This window comes from Triticum dicoccoides, chromosome 1A (genome assembly GCF_002162155.2).
Source record: "Triticum dicoccoides isolate Atlit2015 ecotype Zavitan chromosome 1A, WEW_v2.0, whole genome shotgun sequence".
Classification (NCBI taxonomy): domain Eukaryota; kingdom Viridiplantae; phylum Streptophyta; class Magnoliopsida; order Poales; family Poaceae; genus Triticum; species Triticum dicoccoides.
This window is the reverse complement of record NC_041380.1, coordinates 34,153,527-34,164,386: the sequence shown is the minus strand read 5'-3', so window position 1 is coordinate 34,164,386 and position 10,860 is coordinate 34,153,527. Positions and strand designations below refer to the sequence as shown.

The following is a 10,860-nucleotide window of genomic DNA, read 5'->3' as shown; positions in this document are numbered from 1 at the left end:
CATGTACTCCGCTTCACATGTAGATCCCGCCACGACGCTCTGCTTGCAACTGCACCAGCTTACTGCCCCACCATTCAAAATATACACGTATCCGGTTTGTGACTTAGAGTCATCCAGATCTGTGTCGAAGCTAGCGTCGACGTAACCCTTTACGACGAGCTCTTCGTCACCTCCATAAACGAGAAACATTTCCTTAGTCCTTTTCAGGTACTTCAGGATATTCTTGACCGCTGTCCAGTGTTCCTTGCCGGGATTACTTTGGTACCTACCTACCAAACTTACGGCAAGGTTTACATCAGGTCTGGTACACAACATGGCATACATAATAGAATCTATGGCTGAGGCATAGGGGATGACACTCATCTCTTCTATATCTTCTGCCGTGGTCGGACATTGAGCTGAGCTCAATTTCACACCTTGCAACACAGGCAAGAACCCCTTCTTAGACTGATCCATATTGAACTTCTTCAATATCTTATCAAGGTGTGTGCTTTGTGAAAGACCTATGAGGCGTCTTGATCTATCTCTATAGATCTTGATGCCTAATATATAAGCAACTTCTCCAAGGTCCTTCATTGAAAAACTCTTATTCAAGTAGGCCTTAATGCTGTCCAAAAGTTCTATATCATTTCCCATCAAAAGTATGTCATCTACATATAATATGAGAAATGCTACAGAGCTCCCACTCACTTTCTTGTAAACGCAGGCTTCTCCATATGTCTGCATAAACCCAAACGCTTTGATCATCTCATCAAAGCGAATATTCCAACTCCAAGATGCTTGCACCAGCCCATAAATGGATCGCCGGAGCTTGCATACCTTGTTAGCATTCTTAGGGTCGAAAAAACCTTCCGGCTGCATCATATACAATTCTTCCTTAAGGAAACCATTAAGGAATGCCGTTTTGATGTCCATTTGCCATATCTCATAATCATAGAATGCGGCAATTGCTAACATGATTCGGGCGGACTTCAGCTTCGCTACCGGTGAGAAAGTCTCATCGTAGTAAACCCCTTGAACTTGTCGATAACCCTTAACGACAAGCCGAGCTTTATAGATGGTCACATAACCATCCGCGTCTGTCTTCTTTTTAAAGATCCATTTATTTTCAATGGCTCGCCGCTCAACAGGCAAGTCAGTCAATGTCCATACTTCGTTTTCATACATGGATCCTATCTCGGATTTCATGGCTTCCAGCCATTTGTCGGAATCCAGGCCCGCCATCGCTTCTTCATAGTTCGAAGGTTCACCGTTGTCTAACAACATGATTTCCAAGACAGGGTTGCCGTACCACTCTGGTGCGGAACATGTCCTTGTGGACCTACAAAGTTCAGTAGCAACTTGATCTGAAGTTTCATGATCATCATCATTAACTTCCTCTCTAGTCGGTGCAGGCACCTCAGGAACATTTTCTTGAGTTGCGCCTTTTTCCGGTTCAAGAGGTAATACTTCATCAAGTTCTACTTTCCTCCCACTTACTTCTTTCGAGAGAAACTCCTTCTCTAGAAAGGATCCATTCTTGGCAACAAAGATCTTGCCTTCGGATCTGAGGTAGAAGGTATACCCAATAGTTTCTTTAGGGTATCCTATGAAGACGCATTTTCCGACTTGGGTTCGAGCTTTTCAGGTTGAAGTTTCTTGACATAAGCATCGCATCCCCAAACTTTTAGAAACGACAGCTTAGGTTTCTTCCCAAACCATAATTCATACGGTGTCGTCTCAACGGATTTTGACGGAGCCCTATTTAAAGTGAATGTGGCAGTCTCTAAAGCATAGCCCCAAAATGATAGTGGTAAATCGGTAAGAGACATCATAGATCGCACCATATCTAATAGAGTGCGATTACGACGTTCGGACACACCATTACGCTGAGGTGTTCCAGGCGGCGTGATTTGAGAAACTATTCCACTTTTTCTGAAGTGTGTGCCAAATTTGTGACTCAAGTATTCTCCTCCATGATCTGATCGCAAGAACTTGATTTTCCTGTCACGTTGATTCTCAACCTCACTCTGAAATTCCTTGAACCTTTCAAAGGTCTCAGACTTGTGTTTCATTAAGTTGACATACCCATATCTACTCAAGTCATCAATGAGGGTGAGAACATAACGATAACCACCGCGAGCCTCAACACTCATTGGACCGCATACATCAGTATGTATGATTTCCAATAAGTTGGTTGCTCGCTCCATTGTTCCTGAGAACGGAGTCTTGGTCATTTTACCCATGAGGCATGGTTCGCACGTGTCAAATGATTCGTAATCAAGAGACTCTGAAAGTCCATCTGCATGGAGCTTCTTCATGCGTTTGACACCTATGTGACCAAGGCGGCAGTGCCACAAGTATGTGGGACTATCATTATCAACCTTACATCTTTTGGTACTCACACTATGGACATGTGTAGCATTACGCTCGAGATTCATTAAGAATAAACCATTCACCATCGGAGCATGATCATAAAACATATCTCTCATATAAATAGAACAACCATTATTCTCGGATTTAAATGAGTAGCCATCTCATATTAAATGAGATCCTGATACAATGTTCATGCTCAAACTTGGCACTAAATAACAATTATTGAGGTTCAAAACTAATCCCGTAGGTAAATGTAGAGGTAGCATGCCGACGGCGATCACATCGACCTTGGAACCATTCCCGACGCGCATCGTCACCTCATCCTTCGCCAGTCTCCGCTTATTCCGCAGCTCCTGCTTTGAGTTACAAATGTGAGCAACTGCACCGGTATCAAATACCCAGGAGCTACTACGAATACTGGTAAGGTACACATCAATTACATGTATATCACATATACCTTTCGTTTTGCCGGCCTTCTTGTCCGCTAAGTATTTGGGGCAGTTCCGCTTCCAGTGACCACTTTCCTTGCAATAAAAGCACTCAGTCTCGGGCTTGGGTCCATTCTTTGGCTTCTTCCCGGCAGCTTGCTTGCCGGGCGCGGCAACTCCCTTTCCGTCCTTCTTGAAGGTTTTCTTACCCTTGCCTTTCTTGAACTTAGTGGTTTTATTCACCATCAACACTTGATGTTCCTTTTTTACTTCTACCTCTGCTGATTTCAGCATTGCAAATACTTCAGGAATGGTCTTTTCCATCCCCTGCATATTGAAGTTCATCACAAAGCTCTTGTAGCTCGGTGGAAGCGACTGAAGGATTTTGTCAATGACCGCGTCATCCGGGAGATTAACTCCCAGCTGAGTCAAGCGGTTATGTAACCCAGACATAGTGAGTATGTGCTCACTGGCAGAACTATTTTCCTCCATCTTACAGCTGAAGAACTTGTCGGAGACATCATATCTCTCGGCCCGGGCATGAGCTTGAAAAACCATTTTCAGCTCTTCGAACATCTCATATGCTCCGTGTCTCTCAAAACGCTTTTGGAGCCCCGGCTCTAAGCTGTAAAGCATGCCGCACTGAACGAGGGAGTAATCATCGGTACGTGTCTGCCAAGCGTTCATAATGTCTTGTTCTGCAGGGAGAACAGGTGCTTCACCTAGCGGTGCTTGTAGGACATAATCTTTCTTGGCAGCTATGAGGATGATCCTCAGGTTCTGGACCCAGTCCGTATAGTTGCTGCCATCGTCTTTTAGCTTGGTTTTCTCTAGGAACGCGTTGAAGTTGAGGACAACATTGGCCATTTGATCTACAATACATGTTGTAAAGATTTTAGACTAAGTTCATGATAATTAAGTTCATCTAAATCAAATTATTCAATGAACTCCCACTCAGATAGACATCCCTCCAGTCATCTAAGTATAACATGATCCGAGTTAACTAGGCCGTGTCCGATCATCACGTGAGACGGACTAGTCAACATCGGTGAACATCTTCATGTTGATCGTATCTTCTATACGACTCATGCTCGACCTTTCGGTCTTCTGTGTTCCGAGGCCATGTCTGTACATGCTAGGCTCGTCAAGTCAACCTAAGTGTTTGCATGTGTAAATCTGTCTTACACCCGTTGTATGTGAACGTTGGAATCTATCACACCCGATCATCACGTGGTGCTTCGAAACAACGAACTGTCGCAACGGTGCACAGTTAGGGGGAACACTTTCTTGAAATTATTATGAGGGATCATCTTATTTACTACCGTCATTCTAAGTAAACAAGATGCAAAAATATGATAAACATCACATGCAATCAAATAATAATAGTGACATGATATGGCCAATATCACATAGCTCCTTTGATCTCTATCTTGGGGCTCCATGATCGTCTTGTCACCGGCATGACACCATGATCTCCATCATCATGATCTCCATCATCGTGTCTCCATGAAGTTGCTCGCCAACTATTACTTCTACTACTATGGCTAACACGTTTAGCAATAAAGTAAAGTAATTTACATGGCGTTTCTCAATGACACGCAGGTCATACAAAAAATAAAGACAACTCCTATGGCTCCTGCCGGTTGTCATACTCATCGACATGCAAGTCGTGATTCCTATTACAATAGCATGAACATCTCATACATCACATATATATCATTCATCATTCATCACAACTTTGGCCATATCACATCACAAAACACTTGCTGCAAAAACAAGTTAGACGTCCTCTAATTGTTGTTGCAAGTTTTATGTGGCTGCAATAGGGTTCTAGCAAGAACATTTTCTTACCTACGTGAAAGCCACAACGTGATTTGTCAACTTCTATTTACCCTTCATAAGAGCATCTCTAGTGGATGGTGTATATGGAGGTGGATGCTAAATATACACGATCAATCAAAAAAGCTTTCCCAGTGGATCGTGTATCAGGTCGTGCACCTATACACGTCGCTCCCACGAGCGTACCTGGCGTGGGACTAAAGACGACCGAGCCACGCTCGTGGGCTCGCGCTCCCGCTCCCACGATCGAAAAAAGCCTCCCGCTCCCGCTCCCCTTCCTCTCCGGCCGCCTCCCCAAGGTCGCCGTCGCCCCTCTCCGGCCGCCGCCCAAGGTCGTCGTCGCGTCTCCTCTTCGGCCGCTACCCAAGGTAACCATTTTTTCCTTTCTCGCGAGCGGGAGCAGAGGGGCGGCGGCAGCACGCCCTGCAACCCGATCTGGCGGCGGCGCCGTTGCCGACGCGCGCCCTGGTGAGAATAGAGGGCGGGGACGGGAGGCTGGGCGATGAGTGGGGGCTGGGCGGCGGAGCGGTGGGGGGGAGGGGGGAGATGCAGGGGCGGCGGCCGGGCGCGCCTGTCTGCTGGGGCGGAGGGACGAGCGGCGCCGTGGGGAGATGCAGGGGCGGCGGCCGGGCGCGCCTGTCTGCTGGGGCGGCGGGACGAGTGGCGCCTTGGGGAGATGCAGGGACGAGCGGGGCGCCGTGGGGAGATGCAGGGACGAGCGGCGCCGGGAGGAGATGCAGGGGAGATGCATAGCTCTTTGGAAGGAGAAGAAAATAATTTTTGCTTGTCAATTTGATGCCAGATTGTGGTCTAAAATAGCTATGCATTGGTTGCTTGCAGATGGATACTGACCAAAGCTTCTTGGACACCCTTGGTTTTGGTTACACGCAAACACAACTAGAAAGTCCAATTGGAGAGCAGGCAACTCCATCAACTCAGCATCGTTCTGCAATAACAGAGAAAGGAAAATCCAACAAAGGCAAAAATTGGTCTAGTGATGAGGACAAGGTTCTCATAGCAGCATGGGCAAATACAAGTTTGGATATTGTTGGGACAGATCAAAACTGGGATGCTTATTGGGATAGAATTTCAGAGTACTACAACACACACAAGGAATCATCATGGCCGAAGCGTAATGCTAATGCAATCAATTGCCGTTACACAACGATTAACAGAGAGACCTCTAAATTTTGTGGTTGCCTTCAGCAGATTTTAAATAGGCAAGAAAGTGGAAGGACTATACAAGAAAAGGTATGCGCCTTTCTTGTAATTCTATATGTGATGTGCAATATTCTATATGTGTTGTGCTTATTTTAACAACATATTTATATGTGCAGACAAACGATGCACACATTTTGTTCAAGGAAATGGATCTTAAAAAAAAGAAGCCTTTCACACTGATGCATTGCTATGTAGAGTTTTTGAAGTATCCAAAGTGGCAGACAAGAGAAGTTGAAACTTCTCTTAAGAAACAAAAGAAGACCATTGATGCAAGTCCGGGCACAGCCACCAATGATCCGGCTGATGCATCCTCGGTACGTACTGATGCTACCTCGATACACACTGATGCTCTTGAACATGAGAAAAGACCTGATGGTGTGAAGAGGGACAAGAGAGGTAAAGCTGATGACAGTGCTTGCAAGCTGTCATTAGAAACTGTGTGGGCAGCAAAGCTAGAGAAGGATGAGATCAAAGAGGCGGCAAGAAATGCTCGCTATGCACAGCAATTGGAATTGCGAAAAGAGGAGATTGCACTCAAAAAGAATGAGGATGCACGAAACGAGAGGGAGGATGCACGGAGACAGTTTGAATTAGATGAGAGGGTCATGCTCATCGACACAAGTGGTATGACTGATGTTCAAAAGCAGTTCTACCAAGCTAAGCAGAAGGAGATCCTTGCTCGCGGCCTAGGGTAATGTGAGCTATATGTTGTAGTTGTAAGAACTATTTACTGCTTTCTGCTAGTTGAGGACATGGATTACATCACTCATTGCATAAATATTTTTATTGATAGCTGCATTACAAAGACATGGATTACTCGTTTCCAAACTTTTGCCACACATGGTCAATTAGATCAAGTTTAAGCTGACCATGTTCATCGAAATTTCTAATCCGATGAGTCATCTGAATAAAAGAGCTCAGTTCTTCCGCATGAGTACGAGAGACTGTGACTCTTTCTCCCATTGCCTCAAAAGTGCAGCTTTGCCGACCAGTTTGTCGCTCCTCTTCAACTATCATATTGTGCATTATGGCACAAGCTTTCATGACATCAGTGATTTCTTTATGTTTCCATCCTTTAGCAGGTCCACGAACAATGGCAAAACGGGATCGCAGAACTCCAAAGGCTCGTTCCACATCTTTCCTAGCCCCCTCTTGCTTCTTGGCAAAAGTTTTATGCTTTCTGCTAGTTGGAGCTGGTATGCTCTTCACAAATGTTGCCCACCGTGGATAGATACCATCTGCAAGGTAATACCCCATTGTGTACTGATGGCCATTGATGCTATAATTCACTGGAGGAGTTTGGCCTTCGGCTAGCTTTGTAAAAACAGGAGAACGTTGAAGAACATTTATATCATTCAGAGACCCTGGTAAACCAAAATAAGCATGCCAAATCCAAAGATCTTGTGAAGCAACTGCTTCCAAGATCATAGTGGGCTCACTCACATGGCCTTTAAACATGCCATGCCATTTTTTGGGGCAATTTTTCCACCCCCAGTGCATGCAATCTATGCTCCCTAACATACCGGGAAATCCTCTTTCCTCCCCTATTGCAAGTAACCTAGCAATGTCTTCTTCATTTGGAGATCTCAGGTACTTTTCCCCAAAAACTTCACAAATTTTGATCACAAATTTCTTGCAAGACTCTAAATTAGTAGACTCAGCGGACCGGATGTACTCATCAACATAATCAGCTGCTACTCCACATGTTAGTATCCGCATCGCCGTGGTGATCTTTTGCAAAGGATGTAACCCAAGAGCTCCAGAAGCACTTCTTTTTTGCGTAAAATAATCATCATAGTCATGCTCAAGTATACCATCAGCTATGCGGTTGAACAAAGTACGCGACATCCTAAATCTGTGCATAAAAATTAAATGAGACAGGGAAATGAAAAAAGGACCAAAGCAGAGAAGTGTACTAATTACGAACCTTCGTCGAAACAAATGTTCAGGAAAGCGAGGAACTTCTTTGAAGTAGTCGTCCCACAGAAGAAGAAATCCGGCATCTCTTCCTCGATTGATTGACTGACGTCCATGCTTGGAACCGCCATGGCGTCGAGCGTTCTTCCTCTCTTCCTCCTCGCGCTCGGTGAATGCTGCAAGTATGAGTTCATCATCGCCAGATGAAGATGACGAAGAACTCATGTCCCAAGTGGATGTGTTCATTGTGTTGCGTGAGAAACGATAGAAAAATCTAGGTGAGGAGAGAAGTGTGCTGGAAGAGGTGGTAGGAGTGGTTTATATAGATCGGAAATATGACCGTTGGAAATATAGCCGTTTGAAAATATAGCCGTTGGAATATACACGTCCTAATTTACACGTTCCACTGAAAAACTAGGAGGTGTATAATTTAGCAAGGTGTATATGGACGTGTATATGGAGATATACACGTCCAAATTTACACGTTCCACTAGAGATGCTCTAAGGACCCTTTTCATCGAATCTGCTCCAACAAAAGTGGGAGAGACAGACACCTGCCAGCCACCTTATGCAACTAGTGCATGTTAGTCGGTGGAACCGGTCTCACGTAAGCGTACGTGTAAGGTTGGTCCGGGCCGCTTCATCCCACGATACTGCTGAAGAAAAATAAGACTAGTAGCGGCAAGAAAGTTGACAACATCTACGCCCACAACAAATTGTGTTCTACTCGTGCAAAGAGAACTATGCATAGACCTAGCTCATGATGCCACTGTTGGGGAACGTTGCAGAAAACAAAAATTTTCCTACGGTTTCACCAAGATCCATCTATGAGTTCATCTAGCAACGAGTGATCGGATTGCATCTACATACCTTTGTAGATCACGCGCGGAAGCGTTCAAAGAACGGGGATGAGGAAGTCGTACTCGACGTGATCCAAATCACCGGAGATCCTAGCGCCGAACGGACGGCACCTCCGTGTTCAACACACGTACGGTCATCGTGATGTCTCCTCCTTGATCCAGCAAGGGGGAAGGATAGGTTGATGAAGATCTAGCAGCACGACGGCGTGGTGGTGGATGCAGGGGTCACCGCAGCAGGGCTTCGTCATTCTACTACGAGAGGGAGAGGTGTAGCAGGGGAGAGGGAGGCGCCAAGACTCAAGGGTGCCACTGCCCCTCCCCCCCTTTATATAGGCCCCCTAGGGGGTGCGCCGGCCCTAGGAGATGGGATCTCCTAGGGCGGCGGCGGCCAAGGGGTGGAGTGCCCCCCAAGCCAGGTGGGGCGCCCCCGTTCCCAACCCTAGGCGCATGGGGTGGGCCAAGGGGGGCGCACCAGCCCACTATGGGCTGGTTCCCCTCCCCACTTAGCCCATGGGGCCCTTCGGGATGGGTGGCCCCACCCGGTGGACCCCTGGTACCCTTCCGGTGGTCCCGGTACAATACCGGTGACCCCCGAAACTCTCCCGATGGCCGAAACTGCACTTCCTATATATAATTCTTTACCTCCGAAACATTCCAGAACTCCTCGTGACGTCCAGGATCTCATCCGGGACTCCGAACAACTTTCGGGTTACTGCATATTCATATCTCTACAACCCTAGCGTCACCGAACCTTAAGTGTGTAGACCCTACGGGTTCGGGAGACATGTAGACATGACTGAGATGGCTCTCCAGTCAATAACCAACAGCGGGATCTTGATACCCATGTTGGCTCCCACATGCTCCTCGATGATCTCATCGGATTAACCACGATGTCGAGGATTCAAGCAACCCCGTATACAATTCCCTTTGTCAATCGGTACGTTACTTGCCCGAGATTCGATCGTCGGTATCCCAATACCTCGTTCAATCTCGTTACCAGCAAGTCACTTTACTCGTACCGTAATGCATGATCCCGTGACCAGACACTTGGTCACTTTGAGCTCATTATGATGATGCATTACCGAGTGGGCCCAGAGATACCTCTCCGTCATACGGAGTGACAAATCCCAGTCTTGATCCGTGTCAACCCAACAGACACTTTTGGAGATACCAGTAGTATACCTTTATTGTCACCCAGTTACGTTGTGACGTTTGGTACACCCAAAGCACTCCTACGGTATCCGGGAGTTACATGATCTCATGGTCTAAGGAAAAGATACTTGACATTGGAAAAACTCTAGCAAACGAACTATACAATCTTGTGCTATGTTTAGGATTGGGTCTTGTCCATCACATCATTCTCCTAGTGATGTGATCTCGTTATCAATGACATCCAATGTCCATAGTCAGGAAACCATGACTATCTGTTGATCAACGAGCTAGTTAACTAGAGGCTTACTAGGGACATGTTGGTGTCTAAGTATTCACACATGTATTACGATTTCCGGATAACACAATTATAGCATGAATAAAAGACAATTATCATGAACAAGGAAATATAATAATAATCCTTTTATTATTGCTTCTAGGGCATATTTCCAACAAAGCTCGCACCAGCCGGTTCTTCTAATCCCTATTCGTTGGATGTCGAAGAATGGTGGGCCATTTCATTGTATATGTTCAACAACCTAATAGAAGTGCGGCCGTACATCAAGTAAGTTCTCGGTACATTGTTTCACAACTTCTAATTCCTTTGAACTGCTCTTATTCCCGGATATTTGATACAGTCGATATGTTGCCAAATTCTCGTATGGAGCGGTCATACAAAAGGATTCCGTCGAAGAGTATGAGCTTCTGGCAAAGCAACAAGGCGACTATCCCTGTTTCATCTCTTGGTTCAAACAAACGGCAATTTCCATTAGACCATTTCATTTCTTCGTCTAATTTGCGGCTAATGCAACAATCCTTCTTTTGTATTAATTTTTTAGGCTAATTCAGTTTATGAACGCCGAATTGAGACAAGTCTCTAATGGCTTTGACTATAAGGTTCATTCATTTGACAAATACGACATTAACGGGTATCGCTTTTTTACCTATGGCAAAGAGCTATCTACGGCCGACCAAAAGTTTACAAATTGTTGTGTCTCTACTATCGGCGAAGGAGGTACCAAGTATTATGGAAGAGTTGAAGCAATTTATGAACTTTTATTCTATGGTGCAATCCCACCAAATGTCGTAGT

At 45.6% G+C, this 10,860-nt stretch overlaps 1 protein-coding gene across 1 annotated transcript; it reads left to right on the top strand.

Moving 5' to 3' along the window:
* Positions 1–4,699: 4,699 nt before the first annotated feature.
* Positions 4,700–6,604, top strand: LOC119350511 (glutathione S-transferase T3-like). The gene is made up of 3 exons (XM_037618311.1): positions 4,700–4,990; positions 5,463–5,873; positions 5,960–6,604. Exons 1-3 carry the CDS (start codon positions 4,700–4,702, stop codon positions 6,536–6,538), a joined length of 1,281 nt encoding a protein of 426 aa, XP_037474208.1. The 3' UTR covers positions 6,539–6,604.
* Positions 6,605–10,860: the final 4,256 nt, after the last annotated feature.